The 25,332-nt window shown below is 33.4% G+C and overlaps 1 protein-coding gene across 1 annotated transcript in view; it reads left to right on the top strand.

Moving 5' to 3' along the window:
- The first annotated feature begins 5,797 nt into the window (after positions 1 to 5,797).
- LOC133180958 (ATP-binding cassette sub-family C member 5-like) overlaps positions 5,798 to 25,332 on the top strand; it is a 32,012-nt gene continuing 12,477 nt past the window's right edge. Inside the window, exons 1-19 of the mRNA XM_061315427.1 lie at positions 5,798 to 5,890; positions 6,623 to 6,763; positions 10,489 to 10,602; positions 10,956 to 11,114; positions 11,851 to 11,998; positions 14,502 to 14,649; positions 15,181 to 15,266; positions 15,753 to 15,926; positions 16,221 to 16,283; positions 16,496 to 16,580; positions 17,104 to 17,252; positions 18,182 to 18,289; positions 21,136 to 21,280; positions 21,918 to 22,036; positions 22,150 to 22,221; positions 22,484 to 22,608; positions 22,705 to 22,777; positions 23,517 to 23,720; positions 24,437 to 24,587. Of these exons, the coding sequence (XP_061171411.1) occupies positions 6,672 to 6,763; positions 10,489 to 10,602; positions 10,956 to 11,114; positions 11,851 to 11,998; positions 14,502 to 14,649; positions 15,181 to 15,266; positions 15,753 to 15,926; positions 16,221 to 16,283; positions 16,496 to 16,580; positions 17,104 to 17,252; positions 18,182 to 18,289; positions 21,136 to 21,280; positions 21,918 to 22,036; positions 22,150 to 22,221; positions 22,484 to 22,608; positions 22,705 to 22,777; positions 23,517 to 23,720; positions 24,437 to 24,587 (2,215 nt within the window). The 5' untranslated portion in view covers positions 5,798 to 5,890; positions 6,623 to 6,671. The remainder of the gene's footprint in view (positions 5,891 to 6,622; positions 6,764 to 10,488; positions 10,603 to 10,955; positions 11,115 to 11,850; positions 11,999 to 14,501; positions 14,650 to 15,180; positions 15,267 to 15,752; positions 15,927 to 16,220; positions 16,284 to 16,495; positions 16,581 to 17,103; positions 17,253 to 18,181; positions 18,290 to 21,135; positions 21,281 to 21,917; positions 22,037 to 22,149; positions 22,222 to 22,483; positions 22,609 to 22,704; positions 22,778 to 23,516; positions 23,721 to 24,436; positions 24,588 to 25,332) is intronic.

Below are 25,332 nucleotides of genomic sequence, written 5' to 3'. Positions count from 1 at the left end.
TTGATATATCCAAGATGTTTTTGGTTTGCATCATAAAGACAATAAAATACAGCAGTCAGCTGAGATTAATTTAGGGTCATTGGGACAAAGGGCATAATATCCATTGCTTGATATGAATATTTGATTTCCATTCAGTAATATGGAGAATTTATATTCTGATTGGGATCACTGGAAAATTAATAGTCTCCTTTGGTAGCTCCAAGAGTTAAAGGCCTGGCTGATGTATACTGTGGAATCATTAGATTTTGTGGTGGCTCAATATCTGTGGAATTCGTGGATACCCTGCATCCACGAATTCATGACCTCAAGAAATTAATTATTTGGGTTTTAAAAGGCATCTTTCCATTTGTAGATACATATGAGTGAATATTACATGAAATTACATCCCCTCACACGCTTAAAATGTAATAAATCCACGCTTAAAATGTAATCAATCCATGAAAATTGGTACCAACGAATTAAATTATTTCACAGTATTTGGTATCCTGTTTATAATGTGAATGCTTGGATTGGGATGTTTATACATTTACATCAAGGGATGGTTTGAGATTGAAATTCAGATCATGAATTCAATGGGTATGGCTTAATTTTGAAAATATATGTACAAGATATTCATTGGTTTCTGTGCAATAACTTAAGGATATAATTAGAGCTTGGAAACTCATACAATGTGTGGTATGATGCAACAACAGCCTCAGGGTATATACAGACATATTTTTTTTTTTTTGACAATGAAGACACATCTTTTAGCATTACACCTAGTTACATGTATTATTACATTTCTTACAGAAAATTATTCATAATGATTAAAGGAAAAAAGTATAAGACAATACATTTTAAAATCTATTCTATAAATCTGATGTAAACAGACTTTTAACTTCTGTGGAATCATGATTTCCATTCCATTTGCAGGTAAAAAATTACACAGATTTCTTAGATTTAATGTACTCTAAGTATGCTGGGACAGTACAAATGGAAGATGTACAATACCACATTTATGAAACTCATGAAAATGTAAAATGTGTAACATATCCACAGGTGTCTGTAACTTGGTTTAAAAAAAATATTGAAGAGGTAGATTCAACCACATGAAGATGTAGAAAATGATGATAATAATAATAGCAACAGTATAGTGTAAAAAAAGTGGCTTGAATACAGAGAGTACATGTACCAAGGGATGATGTCTGTGGAAGGTCATTCTGACTGACAAACTTGTACTCTAAGTATTCAAGAGACTCATTCAATATACATTTAAAGTGATAGGGAAAAAAAAAAATTTACAAATAATATAATATATAAATATATAAATGTGCTTTACATAAAATAGACCGTGATGAACTGAGCTAAAGATAATTTATTTTCCAGTTTTTAGAATCATTTTACTGACTTGAACTAGTAATTGCACATCTTCAGTGATTTTTTTTTGGTCAAAATGCCACCGATATTCGGCTGCTTCCCCTCACAAAAATTAGCTATTTTTTCCCAATTTTTAGTATATTTTTCCCAATTTCAAACACACGAAAATTAAGTTTTAATTTTGAACAAAAGTCGCTAAATTTGCTGACAGAGTAAATACGTTTTTATTCTTCAATTTTATTCTCAAAATTCATGCATATGCAGCCTATTTTTTAATGAATGTGTAAAACAATGCAGATATCCATATAAGCAGATAAGTAGCTTATAATATCCTAAATGAATTGGTAAATAGTTCCCAGATACAAGTCATGTTGCATGTTGACATAATGATTTTGGTTTGTATGGAACGCCAAATTAACATAAATTCAAATATTTGAACCTATCTTCAATTAATTATACCTATCTTCAAACCAATTGTACCTATCTGCAAATCAATTGTACCTATCTCCAAATGAATTAAAGATAGGTTTAATTCAATTATAGTACAGTGTCTTTCTTCTTGAGGAGTGCATGCCTATATATCGTCCCCTTTCAATATTAATCTATGAGCTGATATGCGAAAATGTGTAAAACTTCTCTTCTGCTCAAAATTTTTCGGTAATTAATTTAAGGTATTTTTTCTGACAAATTTTGTTTAAAACTTTGCTTTTTGTTTGAATTGATACAAGTTGTGAATTTCACTCCTTTATATAGTATCTATATAAATAATCTTTAAGTGCACATTTGAATTTATGTACTTTGACTGAAGTTAAATCACAAATACCATCGATATGGGACTTTGTTTCCTTTATCCTAGATATCAAATTGTCATTGATGTGAAATTCTTCCTGTGAAAAGGGTGCAAAATGTCTGTTTTATAACTTGTGCCTGTTATTGACCAGTTTTTCTCCAGTTTATTTTCCTTCACCCTTTAAAAGTCAAAAGACACAAGGCATCAGATGCTTAGGTACATTGTCACATGGGTAGAATTTAAAAAAAAAAGTAAATAAAAATCAGCAAGAGATATCACAGTTATGTATACTTGCATGGGGTCACTTATGGTAATTAGTATTTCTTGATTATGACAGCTAAAGTCCAACTGAAAATTGTAAATAGAAATTTAACTAGAAACTCATTGCGAGCAATGAGAGGTCTTCCGTCGGATTCTGAAAATGAAAACGAAAATTCAAGCTGAAAAAGTGATAAAAGAAATTCAGAGACTCTGGAGATTTAACCCTGGTCGTCAGAGTGAAATCCAACGTGCTAACCATTAGCCATTCACTTTTTTGCATCACTTCCTGTCACGACCGGAAGTAACGGCGACACACAATTTTCATACGATGCAAATAAACTGATGACGGACTATCAGTCCTGAAAGTTTCAGACTTCAGTCGTTTATTGTTGCTGAGCAATTGTTAGAACAAATTCTTATTTTCAGGACAGGAAAACACGCGACCGGAAGTGAACTTTATGGAAAAAAAAATCTCTAATGTGTCTCTAGACATTGCAGTATCTACAACATGTATTAAAACATTTCAATTCTTTTTCTATAAGCGATATTTATGAGAAACTTAAATATCGGAATAACGTATTTTATCTCCTAAAACCGGAAGTTGACGTTTTCATTCCCGGAGGAGTCTAACATATTTTAAAACAGCGAAAGAGATGCAATAAGGTGATGCAAGTTTTAATTTTAACAAGAAAAGTTTATTTTTTTATTTCTTTGATCACTTCCTGTGACGACCGGAAGTGACAGCTGACGGTTTAACCAAAAGGATTTTGCATACTCTTCAAGGTCTATTACTGATATAAGTTTGTTGTCTTAATCTCTTACCGTTTTAGAGATCTCGCTCAGATATTTTCTCTGACTTTGAGGACAGAAAAACACGCCACCGGAAGTGAATTTTGCAAAGATATTTGAGGTTACTCTAGACATTTGCAATATGAATAACATATCTAAAAATCATTTCAAATACTTTACCTATAAAAGATATTTATGGGAAAGTAAAATACTCAAATTATGTAGTTTTTCTCTTATAACCGGAAGTTGTCGTATTTGTTTCCGATGGGACCAACATATTTCGAAGCTGCGAAAGAGTTGCAATAATGTGATGCAAGATTTGATTAAAAAAAGAAATGTTGAAATTTTCGATTTCTTTGAACACTTCCGGTGACGACCGGAAGTACTGACGACGAAAACAAAAGTAATTTCGAACATCTAAAAGTCATGCTCTATCATCTCAAACAAGTCTCCAGTTCATATCTTTAGCCGTTTCTTGGATCCTTCGAGGACAAAATTTCATTTTAAAATCAGGAAATTGTCCATAGCTTGGCACTGGAACCGAATTTACCAAAAAACAGAATTTTATATAAAATTCATATAAAGACCTTTTATCCCTGAAAATTTCAAAGAAATTCATTGAATAGTTTTCGAGAAATCGCGTGCACAAAATTTTGTCTTAAAAAAAAAAAGAATAATAATAATAATAATAATAAAAAGAAGAAACAATAGAATCACTATAAGGTCTTCCGTGGAGACGGAAGACCTTAATAAGCTATGTGATTTAATTATCAATCAAGAATTTAGTGTCTGTGAAAAAAAAGCTTTTTTCAATGAAACTTCTAGTAGACTGTATGTAAGGTCGGTGTCAAAACCAGATCTTTTTGTAAAAAAGATTTTACCTTAATATGGTCAACTGATAATCTGGTTCATGATTCCCCAGAGTGACCTTGGATAAAGGGTCTGCAGTGACCTTTATCCAACTTTCTGCTAAAAAGTTCAAGGTTAAAAAGGTTTTCTGTGTGAAATCCTTGTCAATGACATATAGAGTATCCTCATGTGGAGTACATGGGCTAAGGTCTGACCAAATTAAGACCAAAACACATTTTGTGTAAACTCCATTCTGCTATATATTCTGGTAGACTTAACTCAGTAAAATTTAAAACAGATTTTCTTCTTTTTATTCTTCAAGAATAAAATTGACTCCTCCTAACACCAAGCTGAAAACTTTTCAGAGTACAAAAGCTCAGTCTGATTTAAGTTGAAAAAATTCATGAGTATTGACCTCCAACCATGTTAAATATAACCTTCTAATTACCCCAGAGATTATATCATAGGTAACCACTCTATCAAGTATTTAGCTTTAATCTTGCTTGAATTAATAAGGGTAACAGGTTGTTGAATCTACATGATCTATGCACCTTAATTACATGGTAACCTAACTGTACTGAAGTCATGCAGCTTCGTGTACTAATCCTTATACTGCAATAGCGCGTCAACTGGAATTATGATTAATTTAGGCACTTGCAAGTCCAGTAGCTTTTCTTAACATTTAAGCATAAAAAACTAACAAAAAAGGTAGACTGTTTAAAATTTTAGTGCTTGAATGTATATTGAAGAAGTCAGGGACAGTTTACATCAGGTTCCTCACGTGTTGGCTTCCAAAACAAGACCTCAAATGACCTTTGCACTTGCATAAAACCAGGGGGCCTATGCTGTGGATGTCATTTATAAGATATAGTGGTGAAGTATGAGACATGTTTGTCCATTTCAAATGGCTAACCTCTTAAGGCCCCCTGTCATTTTCTTGAATGAGTGCTTGCAGTTCATTATAGTGCAGAAAGGTAAAGAATTGTTAAAGCAAAAATTCAACCTTACCTGCATATATTTTATTTTAGAATAAGATATGTGTTCATATTTTTACAAATTATGATATCATAGAATTCAGATATTAGGATTTAAGTAGGTGTCATTTTTGCTGTTTTTACAAACAAGGATAATTTTTTTTTTCATTTATCCAACTTTGTTGGTCAGAGATAATAAAAGGTTACATGTTCTTGATAAGGTGGGTTTTATTTGTGTATGTATGGTATTATATTGAACTCCTCTAAGGTAGGGTTACCTGTCAAAGAATTCATTCTCCCGATTTTATTGATAAGATGACTGTTTCAATTTTGAAAGTTCACCCAGGCATATTTCTTGAAGCATGTCTGTAATCGTGAAAATTATGCCCGGTGAGAAGTATTAGGTTATTGTCTTTGTGAAATTTTAGAACTGATATTTATGTTTCCACTATTCCATCATTTCATTCAAACACTCAAAAACAAGCAGAAATTGACAAATTGTGTAGCATTTGTTTCCCCACGGTTTAGCTTAAAATAGTCTGTCTGACTATATTGCTTGTTGTTTACAAGGATTGGAGGATGGGAACTAAGAATTCCTTTTAAAGGAATTTTAAAGTCATATCAGATGTAATATATGTATTCACATGTATAATTAGTGCACAACAATATCTGATACATATCATAAAGGAAATGATTAAGTAGATTTTGTTGATAATTTTTTGGTTTTTGGATGTCAACTATTTAAAGCACTGAACCTTTTTTTTCCCAGATATCCAGCAGAGGTAGATGGAATAAAATTGAAAGGTGTCTACATGTCCAAGGCCATACATTACAAACATAAAAAGCAGAATGAAACAAGATATTGTATTTGGTAAGTTTTGAAAAAAAAAATGGGAAGATATCAGTTCACCTGCACTGAAGGCTCCAGTGGGCTTATGTTTAAGACCCTTGAGCAGTGTGCAAAACCTGTCTAAAATTTTAGGGAATATTTGAAGAGGCCATGATAAGCCAGTACTCATCAAACAGGACTTGGACTGATATAAGGGGATTCAAGAGGAGATTATGAGGCATGAAGAAAAGTCATGTTTGCAAAAAAAATCTCCTGAAAAAATCTGTGTTGGATATTGACCAAATCTGTACATAGGCATCACTATGTATTGTACATTTTAAGGTGCTCAGAGCATTACCCTAGGGATCACAGAGGTGTTTGAAAACAAGAACTAGGTACTTTGTGTGAACTATAAAGCTCCAAGCATTGAAAATGGACTGATGCATCTTTTTCATTGCTCCATTACAAAGTTTTCGCAAATGAATGGGTCTGGAATTCTCTGTGTATTTTGTTTGACAAATATCTTGAACAGTACTAAGCTTAGAACCATAAAACTCTGTGAGTTGATAATGTTTATGATGTTAATAAGTTACTAGCTATGATATTACTTCTTTACATTTCTGTGCTAGAAAAGATGAGCATTTCTAGACCCTTTAACTGTTGTTATAATACTGAATAATATTTATGCTGGTAATTTTTTTATATGTTTATCAACTGCATTTCTTTTTAATGATGTATATTAAATAATATATACATTTTCTGCCATGTTCATAGAATATTATAAAGATACATAAACACAGACCTTGGCACACCACTTTAAAAGATGCCAAAGTCAGATGATCCACTGATCTCAGAGGAGGATCCTACTGGAAATCAGGGAGTGGATGAGGATGAAGAAGAGGAGGAAATTGAGGAGTAAGTAAATAAATGTATATATAATTATTTATCATTATACGCAGGATTGTTAAGGCGTACTATGAAGAAATCAACGGAATATAAACATGCATAAATACATACCTTTTTAAACTGAATTTATTTTTGTAAAGCTACTATATTATCATTTGACTTTAATTTTAATTGAAATAATATTGTATACCCCGCTCTGTACTGAATTTGGTTTGGTCATGTTATTTGACAGTCACGTGATAAATGCATTTAATGTGTACTGTATGTAGGTCATAAACAAATTTCAATATCACAAGGGCATACCCTAGTTAGAATTAAAAATTTCAGTAATAAATTGTATCTATATAACTTGTAGTTTATGAAAAGTGCTGCTGTTTTAAACAGAATTCGCATTTTATTAGTTTAAATTTCAAGTTATTTGGCTCTAGTCGAAATATGTGTAACCTTTATCATGTATTTTATTTATTAATTAAGTAATGCTCTCGAATCAGGAAAGCAGCAGCACTTTTCAAGTTAAGGAATGTTTCCGTGATGCATATTCAAAAAATGGTCAAGATCTATTAAGTGTATGCCCTTGCGAAAAGGCGATTTAATGAGGCACCTCAGCGTAAAACATGCACACCCTGTACACAAATACACGGTAGAATTAATTTGATACATTCTCTCGATAGTTTTTAGCTCACCTCGACGAAGTCGAGATGAGCTTATGCTATACCCCCGGCGTTGGCGTCGGCGTTAGCGTCGGCGTCCCAGGTTAAAGTTTTAGGAGCAAGTCCATTCCCAAGTAACTACAAGCCCTACCTGGACCAAACTTGCATGGATGATGCATCTAGGGATGGACACTACCACACTTGCTTCGGATGCTGGATTTGACCTAGATTTTCCAGATGAGTGACCAGGTTAAAGTTTTTGGAGCAGGTCCATTCCCAAGTAACTATAAGCCCTACCTGAACCAAACTTGCATGGATGATGCATCTAGAGATGGACACTACCACACTTGCTTCGGATGCTGGATCTGACCTAGATTTTCCAGATGAGTGACCAAGTTAAAGTTTTTGGAGCAGGTCCATTCCCAAGTAACTATAAGCCCTTACCTGAACCAAACTTGCATGGATGATGCATCTAGGGATGGACACTACCACACTTGCTTCAGATGCTGGATCTGACCTAGATTTTCCAGATGAGTGACCAGGTTTAAGTTTTTGGAGCAGGTCCATTCCGAAGTAACTATAAGCCCTACCTGAACCAAACCTCCATGGATGATGCATCTAAAGATGGACACAACCACACTTGCTTCAGATGCTGGATCTGACCTAGATTTTCCAGATGAGTGACCAGGTTAAAGTTTTTGGAGCAGGTCCATTCCCAAGTAACTATAAGCCCTACCTGAACCAAAGTTGCATGGATGATGCATCTAAAGATGGACACTACCACACTTGCTTCGGATGCTGGATCTGACCTATATTTGGAGCAGGTCTATTCCCAAGTAACTATAAGCCCTACCTGGACCAAAATTGCATGGATGATGCATCTAGGGATGGACACTACCACACTTGCTTCGGATGCTGAATCTGACCTAGATTTTCCAGATGAGTGAATTTTAGCCATATTTTAATCAAATTAGCATGGATGATGTATCTTAGGATGGACACTTTCAGACTTGTTCTGGATTCTGAATCTGACCTACATTTTCCAGATGGGTGACCAGAGTAATGTTTTTGGAGTAGCTATATAATATTATGGCATGTTATGATTAAACAGCTTGGATGGTACATCTAAGGATGAAAACTTCCAGACTTGCTTTGGTTGTTGGAACTGTCCAAAATTTTCTTGATTAGTAAACAGGTTAGAAGTTTTTTGAGCAGGTCTATTTCCAAGTATCTATAAGTCCTTCTTAAACCAAACTTGAATGGATATTGATCTTGGGATGAACACTAACTAGAAAAAATATGATGTGAGATTTGCCTTACTTATAGATAGCCTTCGTCGAGGTGAGCTTCGTAATCTTTGATTACCTATGTTTAAATAATGGCACTAAACAAAGGTTTCAGATTTGTATAAATGGTCTACCTTAGATTTGTAAACAATATTCTAACAAAATGCGTTTTTCACTGTGGAAAAAATACTTGATCCGCCTCGCACTGCACATAAAATGCGTCAAATTTTACCATGATGACGTCATGTCGACAAGTGCATTGCGATCAGTGACTTGTTTATATCTTGCTGTGTGGGATTTAACTAGCGACAAAAATAAATGCAGTGGTAAGTTTTGTTGTAGTTTATCACTCTTATGCAGTTTAAAACCGCAAATTATTTCATTTTCTATTATTGTGAGGAATTGCTATTTTTGTGTGATGTCACAGTAGACATTTCCCGTATAAATTAGCCCACTCCCCCTTTATGCAGCCTTAACAAAGCTGCGTAATAGAAATATATGGTCATATAGGAGTATGTATATATGATATTATAATAGAAATATATTAGAGTAAGTAATATATATATAATATTATAATAGAAATATATAGGAGTAAGTAATGTATATATGATATTTTAATAGAAATGTATAGGAGTAAGTCATGTATATATAATACTGTGCGTGTACATAAATTGGCGTATTCAAAATTTAGCGCAATCACTGGGTATTGAGATGTTGGCGTGTTAACGCGCCATATATTGTATTTATAAATGATTTCTTAGCGGTATTCATGAATTAGCGCATCTTTGTCTGCACCAAAGTTGCTAAAATATGAAGCCCGCTTTTTTAAGTACACATACAGTATTATAATAGAAATATAGGAGTAAGTAAGGGGGGAGGGGGGACATATTCAACAACAGTAATGGTCTTCATAACAATTAGTATTTAGTTTCATGTTGCCTTTGTGAAAAGTTCATATCGTAAGTTTGTGTGACATCAAGTCTATAGGACTGGGAATTGAGAGTATATCACAGTGTAGTGTTTAAGAAAAACAGCAGTATGATTATTCAGATATTGAATGATTCTTTTGAATTTCTATGTTGCACTGTCTTATATAATGTATACCACTTGAGTTTGCATAAAACCAAGTATAGTATGTTACTGGCCCCTATGTGCACACCATGCTTGCTTGGCAGTGTCATATGAAATGCAAGTTTCTTTGGTACAGGGCTAGACAGATAGCATTGCCCAATGCTTGAGACAACCAATTTTGTTTGGTGGGCAAGTTATTTAATAAGGAGTACCTGCCCGCTGACAAGTGCTTTTCCAGTTAACAAAAATTCATATACTCAAAAATGTCCCTTGTTTTTACCGCTGTTAAAATATGTAATAAATCTCAGCAGAGTATCTGTTTTTGATGCAGTTGACCACTACATCGAATACTTGGTTGAAACTCCTCTAGGATTAACCCATTCATGTGTTGTTAAAAATTGCACAAGACATAAAACATGGCAGGTATTGAAGTCTTGTCAAAAAAGACGTAATCATGTCAAAAGAGTTGAAGAGGATTTTAGACCTTTTTATTGTCGATATGTAAAAGTCGTGCTGTGAATACATATGATACAAACACATGTTGCTGTTATTGAAATTGGAGGTATTGTCTGAGGACAAGTACTCAAAAATTCTGTTTGTCTACCCCTGTGGTAGAATGCTAATATTTCACCATCACTATTGTTTGTACTTAAAGGCAATATTTTAACTGAACTTATTCGGTGTGTAATATAGACTACACCTGATACAGAAGTATGCTTGATTTCAGACTTCTTGATGTGGAGTGTCAGGCAACCTCGGGACTGGATATTCGTTATCCCCACAGGAGAGGAAGATACAAACAAGCCATGAAGTCTTTAATTCCTATCAGATTTAAGAAAACGTGAGATGATGCATGCCTTTTTTACCCTCTTCTGTTAACTTTCTAAGAATTGTTATCATACAATTCTGTATTAAAGAGTAAGAAATCTTGATTGCAATGAATGATTATTTACCTACATGTATATAAGCCTTTTGTGCTTGTTTTGTCAACTGCTTTGAGTGACATAATTTTAAAAAATGCATTTGCTCTGTTATTTATAACTGTGCTCAAGGTGAAAGATGTAAATTAGCTAAAAAAGCAAATATGATTCATAAAGTCATGATCTGATGGAAAATATTTCATTATCCCCACTGGTAAAAAAAAAAATATGCCTCATCTGTCTGGAATTTTAATTGTTGTCATTTACTCTGCAGGCCAAAGGATGAGTTACCAGAAGCAACCGCTGGTTTCTTTTCTTTGTTGACCTATGCATGGCTGACTCCAATCATGTGGAAAGTCAACAGGAAAGGCACAGAATTTTTACAACACATGAGGTGTCCTGACGTAAACCGATCAGAGGTCAATGCAGAAAGGTGAATGATTTTCTAGTTCACACACAAACACAGAAATATACATTATATATTAAATTTTTTTTTCTTCGCGTAGCTTTTTATGTTAGCACTCTTGAATCACCTCAGACATACATGTTAATTCTATCGCTTTAGTGGAAGTTTACTGCTTCTTTTACTCCCACCCACTGCTCTTTTTAAAAAAATCTACCACTTTCCTACAAAATCAAATTTTGGTCTGTTTGGGTGACCATTTTTGAAACAAAATTTTATTTGTTGCACTGAGGTCATATTTACATATATTTAATTATATTTTCTCCAAATTGAGGCATGAAACACCGCCCACAATGCGACATCTTTTGATATCTGAGTCTCCAGCTTTTTCATCACATGAGGTTAACATGTATGCCACACACTTTTCTTTTTTTTCTGGAAATTTTCACAAATACTTTTGCAGGCAATTCTATTGCAAAAGTTTGCATGTATCATGATTTTTTTTATGTGGTTAAAATCATTTAAGGGAACGATTTTATGAAAATGGAAAACCTAACTATACTAATAAACACATTTAAGTATTGTTTGGCTCAATTAAGGATTAAATTTTTAATTTTTTTGTGATGGAAAAATAAATATGTAGTGTGATTATAAGTATTGCCTTAATTTGGAAATGGAAGTCTTTGAAAATTTGTTAGAATTCTTTTTGACTTTTTCTTATACTGCTGAATCCATTATGAATTTTATATATATACAATATTTTTAGGCTTGAGAGAATATGGAAGAGAGAATTGAAGACAAAAGGTCCAGAAAAAGCCTCTTTTGCACGGACTTTGTTCAGAGCGGGAAGGACCAGAGTTATTTTTGGGGGGTTGACCTTCATCATCTCTATGACCTTCAGTTTTGCTGCACCGGTATGGATTTTTAAGTAACATGGTTTTAATACGCCCGTCTTAAGACAGTACGTATTTTATTATAGCGTTCATGTCCGTCCTTGCCGTTCATCCGTCCGTCTGTTAGCTTTTTCGTGTCCGGCTCATAACTTTAATACTATTAGGCCTAGAATTAACAAACTTTGTCAGCTGATACATCTTGGGTAGAAAGTGTGTCACGGATTAAAAGTAGGTCGCTCTGACCTTTAATTAAGATGCTATGGCCAAATATGGAAAAATCCTGTCCGGCTCATAACTAGAAAACTATTAGACCTAGAATCATCAAACTTAACCAATATATGCATCTTAGGTAGAGGGTGTGTAGCGACCTATGTCAAGGTCACTGTGACCTTTAATTTAAGTGAAATTTTTTTTAAAAATATGCTTTTAACTTTTAAATTACACAATCCCGAAAGATGTAAGAGTATTGCAGTATCCTTATTTAAAAAATATTAAATCAAGAAAATACTTATTTTTTTCATTATATACTTTACAGTAATCTGTAACAAATGTAATGTTATAAGAGAAAATCCACCTCTCCCAGGGGTGTAATTATCAAGCACTGGTCAAGAAGAATTTTGATAACAGAAAATAGCATGTCAAATTAGAGAGAAATTAATGAGTTTAGTGTAAGTAGATAACTGGTAGAGCATCTCTGATCAAGCAGGTGTTATCTATATCTCTTGGGAATTGGGCTTAGGAATCAGTCTATTAATTGAATAGTTTTGTTGGCTAGTCTAACTTTCAAGATAAATTTGATGTAAAGTAATTTAAACTAATTTGACATTGTAAATATAATTAAAACTAATTTGATATTGTATAACATAATTAAAACTAATTATATATTGTATATATATATATATATATATTTTTAATTTTTATATCTTTACAACAATTTGCAGAGTGTCATGTCTCACTATTAAAGATGACAAAGGACAAGTGCACTTAAGCAATGCTTAATGGGCCCTTTTTCAGTGTCATTTTACTTTAGAATATATTACCAAATTGTTCTTTTTTGGTAATAGTTAAACACAAGTGGATATTTCTAATTAAAATCACTTTAAAACATCACCTAAATCAGCATGGATTTGAAACAAATGAAGATTTTAAATACCCCAAATCCGGAAAAGTCGTACCGACCTATTTTGAGTTTCGTTTATTTAAATCAAGGGGAGGAGACATTTAAATCGGACATTGAACAATCTGATGGTGGATCATTGACAGGCGTGTTTTCCGGAAGATAATCTTGAGCTATTTCACCTGAAAAAAAAAATCAAATGAAGTTGTATAGATGCCTGTAGCCATAGTGATCAAACTAAGAAATTTGCGCGCTTGCATTTGAAGTAATACAATAAGTATTAACATTATTTCCCTAAATTTTAAAAGGGAAAAAAGTGTATTTAGGTGGCTTTCATTACCGGTACCATTGTCTTTCATGATTGTTAAAAATGTTTGACTCTTTTATGTATGATGACATTTTAATGACACTAAACTCTCCTAACCCTCCCTTGTTCAAAAAACCAAATACATGCAAACTTCTCTATGCGGCACGACTTCGATATAATGATACAAAACGTGACTATCTTTTACAGCTGTTTTACAGTGAGCACCTTTGACTTTGAGGAATGTTTACCTGGGTAGAACTCACGTGACTACCGGTATTTTAAATAATTTATTCCACGGGTGGGTTCAACAAAGGTCATACAGGTAAATAGCTCTCATTTGCTATAGGAAAAACATTGAACTTTTCATACATTTTTAATATTTTAAGTACAAGCCTAATCTTGTACAAATTTCCTACTTTCACACAAGTTTTATAAATGTAAAATGCGTTTTTTGTCATTTGTACAAGTTTGTACAATGTTAGGTTGACAGAAAACAAAAGCTTTGAAATGAATGACCGTCCTCGATTTACTATAGAAAATCATGAATGTCGGCTGACCCCTACCACATTGTATGGCTTTGCTCTTTGTATATTCATGAATTTCACCGATAAAATTTGTTGAATCTTATGGTTTAGATATCAATTAATGATCTGAGATGAAATATTATGCTTAATTTGATTCTTCATTTTTTCATATTTTACCGGGCCCATAAGTGCACTCGTTCTTTATAGTCTAAAGAATAAACATAATTTGTTTTGATGTTTTATTAGGCTGTAGCATTGTTAATCCATCATAATATATACAATAAACAAAGCTGCAGACAAACATTTGTTCAGCTCTAACAAAACCAGTGGAGAAATATATGATGTATTATTTGTTATAATTAATACCTACACCACAGGAGATGTATGTACATCAAACATTATAAGGAATGGAAAAATCGTTGAAATCTTTGTATCAAGGTTAACATGATTTTCTTGCACTTTAGACTGTTTATGATAATTGAACAATATTTGACGGGCGTATCATGCTGTGGCGGGGCACTTTATTCATGATTCACATTATTTGTGTGCATATGTAATCTTCCTTTTTTGTGTCAGGCCTTTGTGTTGAGAAGGATTTTGGATGACCTTTCAGCTGGTAACACAAACATTGGCTTTGGAATCGGCCTGGTGATTCTTATGGCCGCTATGGAATTCTGTCGGTCAATGTTTTTTGCCCTTGGCTGGGTGACTAATTATACTACAGGTTTGTATGTCATTAAACCACAGAAAGCTAATTTTTACATCCTCACCCCACCTCCCCTTTCAGTTACCCCCTGCATTTGATACAGTGGTTTTAAAAATGGATTAAAAAATTACCAGAAAAAAAGAACCTGGGGCAAAAAATTACCAGGAAAAAGAACCTGGGTCAATTTTAAAAAAAAAATATCAGAACATATGTACAAGCCTTTTTATAGTAATTTTTTTGGTACATGTAATGGATCTTGAAAAAATGGTTTATATACTCATTGCATTAACATGTGAAAAAAAGTCCAGCAATTGGTGTATAAAAATTAAGATATTTTAAATTTAAAAACACACACACACACAACTGTCCCTTGTTTTACAGTTACAAATCAGAAGGAAAATCTAAAAATTAAGTTTATATGGATTTATAGTTGCTATTGGAAAAATAGGATCAGTTACAGTCCTTGCAAGGTTTTCTTGCTGTATAATATATTAACTAATATTGACAAATTGTTCTTCTTTTTCTATTCATTTAAATTACTTCCTGCAGGTTTACGCATGAGAGGAGCTGTATTGAGCATGCTGTATGGAAAAATATTACGACTTCGTGGCTTAAAAGACAAAACAGTTGGTGAAGTATGTTGCAGTCAAATATTTCATATTTTCATTTGTCTATGTTTTTGTTGAAATAATTTTTGCAGACAACTGCAGGGTAATTATTTTCTTAACTCTTACATTTTCATTTGGAATCTGATTAATTTAGCAACTATATGATCCATACTTATGCTTGAATGATAGTCCAAGAATGATTTCTATAAGTTTCTAATAAATATACATTCATATATACTGTTATTTTTTTCAATTACCACAAAAACACTCCCTTATAAGATACAGTCAAACCTTGTTATCTCGAACTCAACGGGACCGAGGAAAAACTTTGAGATATCTGAGGATTGGACATATCTGGGGTAAAATACTTAAAGAATAAGTAGTTGGGACTTCCAAATCACTTGGACATACCCATGGTATTCGAGATATCAGTGTTCGAGATAGCAAAGTTCAACTGTATGTACTAGTTTATGTTATGAAATTTGAATATAACTTCTTTTGTACCTGTTTCAGCTTGTGAACATCTGTAGCAATGATGGACAGAGACTGTATGACGCCTTTGCTATTGGTCCCCTTCTGATTGGTGGACCAGTAATTTTATTGTATGGAATAATCTACACAGCATTTCTGATTGGTCCCTGGGCTTTTGTGGGCAGTGCTACTTACATCATGTTTTATCCATTTATGGTAACTAAACTGCTCTTTCTTATATTTTTACTTTCATTTTTGGAAGGAAGGGACGTATTTAGCTTTCCTGAAAAGATTCGAACAGTTGGCATTATTTAATGCCTTTCTGAGGACAAACATGTGTGCTTGAAATCTATATTTTTTGCTCTTTTTTTCTGTCATGGTATGAACTGTACATTTAAAGTGAAAATGGATGTCAAAGATCACCACTATTTCAGTAACCCTGTTTATAAGGCCAGAAAAAATTAACATTGATATTTGATAGTAGATCAGTTTTTGTGTGTAATATTGCAGGCTTTTATCAGCAAATTCACAGCTCATTTTAGGAGAAAGGGAATTGTCATCACAGATAAGCGAGTAAGTATGAATATCTCATTAGCTGCCCAATATTTATCTGGAAACCCTCCCAAGTATCACATATACGTAACAGCATAGCTTTTTGTACAGTGTATTGGATTTTTTTTTTAAATAATTTGAGCTCTTTCATTTTAAAAAGTTGTATTTATCAGGGGGAAAAGAACTTGTTTTATGAATACATTGACTTGCTGAATATTTGTTTTACTTTTTAGGTAAGGATGATGACAGAATTACTGAATTGTATCAAATTAATTAAGATGTATGCTTGGGAAAAATCATTTGCCAAAACCATTGCAGGTATTTCAAGATTTTAAATGAAGTCATACTGTTCTTCCTTATATGGACAAGTTGAGTTCAATGACCTTATGAGATGTTTATTTTTATCAAAGTTTCAATACATGTTGACTAAAAAAGTGATAAGAAGAGTACCCATTTATTATTCATTGAATGTGAAAGAGTTTTTATTAAGTTTTATGTCTGAGATTTTTACTGCATTCAGTAGAAAGTATCTGTTATGTACATGTCACAATAATGTTTGTGACTCTCTCAGTTATTGTATTTAGTAAAAAACCTATTTAGGATCAATGAGCAATGGATATTGACAGTGCTTATATTTTGTATCATAGGCTGCAACACATTTAAAGGATTCATGGACCTTTATTGTTTATATGAATTACATGCAGTCAGTGTAGTGGGAATTCAAGAATGACCCTCTCTACAATGATTATAGAAACTGTATTAAATTTTATATACATGTATTTTATTTTAAAGTTAAAGTTAGATCTTTAACTTTTATTAATATGTAAATTGGAATCCCTAGGTATCAGAAGACAGGAGCGAAAGGTCCTGGAGAAAGCAGCATATGTAAACAGTATCAGTACCTCAGTGGCCCCAATGGTTCCTGTCATGGCCTCTGTGTTTGTCATCACAGCCCATGTCATGACAGGGAATCCCCTCTCTGCAGCACAGGTAGGCACAAGGAAAATATGTATTAGGAATACCTGTACATATAAAGATTTTTGTGTAACTTATGTCACTCAGATGACATATCGTATCTGTTTTTATTTGTCCTGTGTTATTCTTAAACTTTTTTAAACTTAATGCAGAGTTCATCCTCCTCCCCGCTCATGTGAAAGGCTAGATTAGCCATACATTTGAAATATGTTATATCTTTGAAAAATCTTCTTTATGCCATGATATATAGCAGGCAGAGATTTTGACATTTTGCCTAATTGTGATGAGCATTAAGCCCTCTACCAGAACTTGAAATTCTTTACCCAAAGGTACAGGGTTTTGGCCCCGGGATAGGGATAGGTTGGAAATGTTAATATGCGTTATATTTGTATCCCCTCCCCCCAAAAGAAAAATGACAAAATCCCATCTTCTCTCTATGTCTAGCAGGCAAGCTGTTTGTATCATTATAATGAAAAAAAATCTTGATACATCATACCAGTTGCCCAATATAATTATACTTACCACCCAAACCCAACCCCATCCCTTCTAATAAAATTTTTACATATTTTAAAAAAGAGAACAAGAAGTTTTCTATTTAAAAAGAAAGAAAATTATAAAATGTATGATTCAGCAATATTTTTGTAGCAGCAAAAAGAGTTTGCATATGACTCCTAGGTCACTCAGAAGTCTCAGTGTGTTGAAATGTTAAATATAAAATCAGGTGACTGTCAAGGCCGATGGGCCTTTTGTTATGATTTTACATGTATAATGTATATTTCTTCACTTGATATAAGTTTGAGGGTTTGTATGTATATAGACATAGATTTAATTGTTTATATATGTTCATGTATGTACACAAAAGTTTTAATTTTTTCAGTTTGTTTTATTATTAATATTATTAATTTATTAAGGTTTAATGTTTTGACAACATGTGAATGTTTTAGGCCTTTACTATGATAGCAGTGTTTAATGCTATGCGATTCTCTCTGGGAGTCATTCCTTATGCTGTCAAGGCTTTAGCTGATGTTTATGTATCCACCAAGAGGTGCAAGGTAAAAACAGGATCAGTAACTTTAAGATTTAACTTCACATGTCCAGGTGCATAGCTCAACTTCATTCTGCAATCTGTATTGTGTCTAAAAGTAGAAATATCCTATATTAAATTATATAGGAGGTGTTTCAATAATAGATATGAATTTCTGTATCATTTCTAAATCTTCTGCAAAAAAGAAAATTAATTAGTTGAAAAGGTTCCTTGATTTTTTAAGACAAATATATTAATTTTTAAATGTGAAATACAGAATTGTGAGTGAGGGGAGCTTGTGCCTTGACAACCAAAACTGGCTGCTGGCAGGCTGAGGAACCCAGTGACAGGAACCCTTTTGGAATAATGTTTTAGAAAATCTTCATTCCACTATATTCTCTTTTCTTTTAGGCTTTTGTTCTGGTAGCTATTAACAGCAAATTAAAACCAGTTTTAAACCACATGGCTCAGCTAGTCAAGCAATTGTCTGAAGTCAGAGTTTGTTCTGAAAGGGTTAAGGTACTTCATATAATTCTCATATACCCTAAAATTTTGAAAATAAGCCAGAAATGATGAATATTTTTGAAAGTGAGACACAAGGCTACTGTTAGGAAGTTAGCCACAAAATCAGTACCTGCATATTTCAGCACAAATGTACATTCAGAACTATTTTAAAATTGAAATGAATTTTAAGTCATTGACATTTAGAAAAATTACTTGAGTTTACTTGTATATTATTAATTTATGAATATACAGATTAATATTGATAAATATTACATTGAAATCCTTCACATTGAATTGAGATGAAAATGTCAGGGATATCTTAAACAAATTTATAAAAAAAATGAAGGAGAAAAAAACTCCAAAGCACTCAGTAGTAAGCATATTTGTTACCTATGCTATGCAAAGTATTTAAAATTGCAGATCATCAGGTTTGTGTTGCTCATTGACCAATACTGTTATTATGGGTTGTGCACATTGCCTGTTTAATCAAAATAATTTGTCTTTACGATCTGTTGCTTCTGAATTGCAATCACTCAAATCTTCATGCTAAAGCTATATGTACCATTATTTTCATTCTTTCAAAGGAAATGGAAATTAAAATCATACTTGTAATAAATCTTGAATTAATCTTAAATTATTAAACTGCTTATAATCTAGCCTTTGAAAACTTTAAGGGTCATTGGTACTTGGAAATCTACATACATGTATCATGAAGAGTTATTCAGAGACAGTAAACTTGGCTTACTTTCATGATTTTAGGGTACTTGTTTTATTTATTTTATCAAACTTAGTAGCAAATCTAAAAATTCACAAGAAGTCCTTAATCATCTTTTCCAAAAAATTCAAACCAATGCACATTTTATAATCAAACATAAAAAACATCACATTTCCATTTATAGGCTTATTCAAAATTAATTTCCAATGCTTGCCAGTGAATCCTCTTTAATTCATTCCAAAAAATATACACTTATTGAGTCCTGGAATGCACATCATTGATGATATTACTAATTTCTCCACCCATCATGTTCAGTATGCCTTTTACATTAAGCATTACCCATGTTGCACATTTTACTTGATATATTTTACTTATTGATATCTTGTTAAGAAATTTCCACTATTTTGTTTACTTGATTTCTTTTAAATGTGCATGAAGGCAGTGAAGATAATTTTAGCTGGAAGTCAACCTACATCCACTTAAAACACTTAATGGGGGGGGGGGGGTGAATAACTCATTTTTGAAGGGGAAAAGGTAACCACTTTCACACATTTTCTGGGAAAATGTTACCAGTAAATGAATCAATCTTTAACAAAAGCTCCATCTAGAAAAATAAAATCATAATTTAGGGGCAAAACTGACAAAGCATATTTTTTTTAAAATAAAAATTTAGGCTCTATTTTTGTTTAGTCTTTCCTCATGAGTGGGAGAATGTTTTACATTCTCTAGTCCTGCATTGAGTATATGATAAATTTATTTATGTACTGACAAAAAAAATCATGCATGTTTTAAAATGTCATTCTGTCCACACTTTAAACTTGCAAGTAACTTTTCAACATCTGTCTAGAAGGATTTTTTCACCAAATGTTATTTAACTTAACCATGTGATTCAAAGCTATAACAACCTTTGGAATTTGCCTATAACAGTTTCAAGAAATGACTGTTTAAAAAAACCGTACTTATTTAGCCATTTAACCAGTTTATTTCTTTTAGTTACATATTAATCTGAGTAAAATTTCTTCTGTTAGAAAGGGAATAAGAGCAAACAACAAAATCAGATGCAAAAATTTTCCCTCATGCTTTATTGAGATAAATACTGTACTTCATGATTTAGTATAACTAGTGATGGTCCTTTATGATAATGGAGTTAATTTGGAAGAAGTAACTACCTGTCATATCAGATCCAAATTACAGTCTTATTTGTTTAGAATACTATTTGCTAGTTTACTATATTTACAATACTGTGGAATCATTTTAATTCATGGGGGTCAATGTTCGTGGGCAAGCAAAATTTTATTTGTTCATGGGGACGTATTTCGTGGGTTACTTATTTCTACGATAGATCATTGATTCAATGTTTACAAAATAAACGTTCATGGGTATGTAGATTCATGGGCAAGGATGACCCAAGAAATCCACAAACATTGGTCCCCCAAGAAACCATGATGATTCCATGTACATGTATTCACTATTTGGTTCTCCATTTTATTTAGCTGGTAAGAAATAGGCCTCATTAAGTTTCAATTCTTCACAATAAGGCTGAATGCCATTATATTTAGAGTTTGATAATTAAAAATATATTCAAATTTCAAAATTTAAATATAATTTTTTAAAAATAGAACCAAAATTTAGATTTTTATGTTGCAATATGACAGAGTATTCTTATGATGGAGGAGATTCAGCCACACACTTCCCAGATTAACAATCCAAAATATGTAGTAGTGATGAAGAAGGCTTGTTTTGCCTGGGACCAGGAAGTCATAGTACAGAATGTAGGACTTCTGGATGTTCAGATCACAGGTCAGTGACTATAGAGATCATTACTGTACAATCATAGGGCTCTGAATATCCAGATCACAGGTCAGTTACTATAGAGATCATTACTGGACAATCATAGGGCTTCTGAATATCCAGATTACAGGTCAGTGACTATAGAGATCATTACTGTACAATCATATAGGGCTTCTGAATATCCAGATCACAGATCAGTGACTATATATACATAGAGAGAGAGATCATTACTGTACAATCATAGGGCTTCTGAATATCCAGATCACAGGTAAGTTGCTATAGAGATCATTACTGTTATGAATGTAAGACCATTTACAAATTATAGCTAGAGATATTGTCATTAAATTTTATTGGAAGAAGAAGTCTTTATTAAAAGATTTTTATTTAGGTATCTATCTTGTTGATGACAGTCTTTGCTAACAAATTACTTCGGTATCTCAAATACCATGGATATGTCAAAGTCATCAAGAAGTCCCAATCACTTTTCCTCTTGTATTTTACCCTCAATATCTCGAGCACTTGGATTTCTCAAAGTTTTTCCTCAATTCCATTGAGTTCAAGATAATGAGGTTTGACTGTATTCAGATTCACTTCATTGGATAATCTGCTCAGATTTCCTATAAACTTTAATTTGTGTAAATTTCAGTGCCTAATGGAAAACATGTAGTTAAAGATGAGGAAAAAGAAGGCCTAAATAAGAGCACAGAGGGGGGTGAATATGTAGCTCCTCCAACCCTCCTAGATATTGATCTGACACTGGAAAAGGTATGTGAGGCATTAAAAGGGACATTACTCTCACAATTGATACTTGAAAGACAAAACTGAAATTATATTATAATACATGTAGTTAATACATAATTGATGATTTATTTTGACAGGGTAAGCTGATAGGAGTTTGTGGGGGTGTAGGATCAGGGAAGAGCTCCTTGATATCAGCCATATTAGGAAGGGTAAGTAAAGATTTTGTGGTAATCTGTGAGATTTAATATCTTTCATATTTGTAAATGTGATAAAGCTGTCAAACTGCCATTTCATGCAAATTTTAAATAATGCCAAAACAAAATAGCTTAATTGTCAATGTTATTTTTTTTTTTATTATTTAAACAGTTTGTTTAGCATTAGTTTAAAATTGACAATAAACAAATTTTTAGAACATTGAATCAGACATGAAATTTCTTTGGCAACAATATAAATTTTCCTTTTCCTCTATAGATGGTGAAAACTGCTGGTAAAGTGGCAGTAGGTGGAAGTAAAGCCTACGTCTCTCAGCAGCCCTGGATACTTAATGCCACCATCAGGGAAAACATCCTGTTTGGGGAGATGTACCATGAAGACAGGTCAGTGTGATGTAGGCTATGACTGATAAGCCAATGGATATCAATATAGAGGCATAAAATCTGCTGAAATTTTCCCTAACAAATGTTGTTTTGCAGATATAATGCAGCCATTGAAGCATGCTGTCTGCAGGAGGATCTGGAAACCTTTGTATCTGGAGATGAAACAGAGGTATATGTGTATTGTAAATATCAAATCTTCAGGTGTACATGTATATGACTGTATGTTTATAATATGTATTTATGATACCATTTTTTACGAAATTGTTAAAACAAAGTATTCAGATGTATGAAATATACAATGGCCAGTCTGATATCTGTAGAAGTTATGTTCAAATTCCTTGCTTGATTTCATTCTTTGCAATTGTTGCACGAATAGATTGTTTGTTTATTGTTTTAACGTCCCTCTCAAGAATATTTCACTCATATGGAGACGCCACCACTTCTTGGTGGAGAGCTGCAAATTTTGACCTTTACTCGGCACTCAGGGCCATTGAGCAGTGAGGGATCTTTTTTGTGCCAGCACCTACTGCGACACGGGACCTCGGTTTATAAGGTCTCATCCGAAGGACCAGTCTCCACGTCCCACAGTGGGATTCGAACCTGCGACATAAGGATCAACTCCTTACTCCGCGACTCTAGAGCAAACGCTCTAACCACTGCGCCACGCAGGCAACCATGCATGAATAGAAAGATAAATGCATGAATTAGAAATGATGTCCAAGGAACCTTCAACTCTTTAGAGAAGATGTGAGGCCCTATAGGGGCTGAGGCATTGCATATAAATGGATAGGCATGAGAGTATTGTTCCAATTAAAATCTGCTACTGCATTAAATAGCTTATTTTCTTTAAGGTTTCAAAAAATTTTAAAATTTTATTGTGTGTTAAATTTTTATATTTTAAAATATAGATTGGTGAGCGTGGCATAAATATGAGTGGTGGGCAGAAACAGAGACTGTCGCTGGCCCGGGCTCTCTATGCTGATAAGGATATTTACCTGATGGATGACCCCCTCTCAGCAGTAGATATACATGTGGGCAGACATATCTTTACAGAGTGTCTCCTCAAAGCACTGAAGAATAAAACTGTCCTGTTTGTTACACATCAACTTCAGGTATGAAAAGCATATCTTTGCAAGTATTCATGTGGATTAGTGAATTTGAATTTTTCTTGACATTGTCAAGAATTATTAACAGGTTTAGTCTAGCTGTGTGTAATTTCCAGTACATGTACATACATGTATGTATATTATAAGCAATGATTTTAAGCTTTAACTCAACAAACAAATTTTTGCTTTTATTAATTAATTACCTGAGATTAATATTTAATCATAAGGTAGAAACCAAATATTAAGCAATGAAAAAGTTCAACATTTCCAATTTTAGTTGGGAATTTCCCTATCTTCTTATAAAAGAACTTTTTATTGAGTTTGGATTGAAATCTTAGGCCAAGTTATGAATTACTTGTTTATCTTTCTATATGTACATCTGTCATTTTCCACTGTATTAACTGGGTGCATTATACAAGATTGTCATATACAGGCTTTTTTGACTAGATATTTTCAGTTTCCATACATTTGTTAGTCCATCCAACTGTGTGTGTGTCTGAAATTGCAATGTTAGATGAATAGCATCCAGGTCACCTCTCAGCCTACAGTATCTTAAGGGTTATTCAAAATCAAACTTGCAGACATGCATCTGTGGATACTTTTTGAGAGGCAATCTTTGCCTGTGCCCCACAGTTGGCTTTAGCCTAATCAGGACAACTCTAGTCATTATTAATGTTGTTTAGATGTTGAGAATTTTTCTAGTCTCTAATTTCTATCTACAGTACCTGAGTTCCTGTGACGGGATTATTGTCATCAAGGATGGGATGATTACAGAGAGAGGAAAACACGAGGATCTGATGAAGCAGGAGGGGGAGTACTCCAGCCTCATCAACAGGTACTACAAACAGAAGGAGGAGGAGGAAAAGGCAGAAGGTGAGTCAAGAGGTACTACAAACAGAAGGAGGGGGATGAAAAGGCAGAAGGTGAGTTAACAGGTACATGTACTACAAACAAAAGGAGGGGGATGAAAAGGCAGAAGGTGAGTTGACAGGTACATGTACTACAAACAAAAGGAGGGGGAGGAAAAGGCAGGAGGTGAGTCAACAGGTACTACAAACAAAAGGAGGAGGAACTGGCAGAAGGTGAATCAACAGGTACAAAGAAGGGGGAGGAAAAGGCAGAAAGTGAGTCAACAGGTACTACAAACAAAAGGAGGGGGAGGAAAAGGCTGAAGGTGAGTCAACAGGTACTACAAACAAAAGGACGGGGAGGAAAAGGCAGGAGGTGAGGACAGAAATTTTGGCCATTACATGTTAGTCTTCATGTCAAGATGTTCACATGTAAGAGGAAGGTAGAAAATGCCATTGACCAAACCAGGATTTAAATCCCAGTCCCCTGATCTCTATACAGATGTTCTACAAACTGAGCTAACCTGCCTGACTACCACACACAATTGTTGCACCTCGGGCCTGTAGGCTTTATATGATTTTAAGGGCCCTACATCTTTGGTGCAGATTTATTATAGTAATCAATTTTCATTCTTCTATCAATTAGCGCTTTTTATATGCCAGGATATCTATACTTCTCAACTTTCAGAATTTATATTTACTAAAATCTAGGAAATGGTTGAAAGAGACAAATACATGTACCATTTATATATTTTTGTATTACTCTTTGA

The sequence above is a fragment of the Saccostrea echinata genome, unplaced genomic scaffold (genome assembly GCF_033153115.1).
Source record: "Saccostrea echinata isolate AGI-Se365-2 ecotype Australia unplaced genomic scaffold, CSIRO_AGI_Sech_v1 ptg000008l, whole genome shotgun sequence".
NCBI lineage: Eukaryota > Metazoa > Mollusca > Bivalvia > Ostreida > Ostreidae > Saccostrea > Saccostrea echinata.
This window is presented reverse-complemented; position numbering and strand designations above follow the sequence as displayed.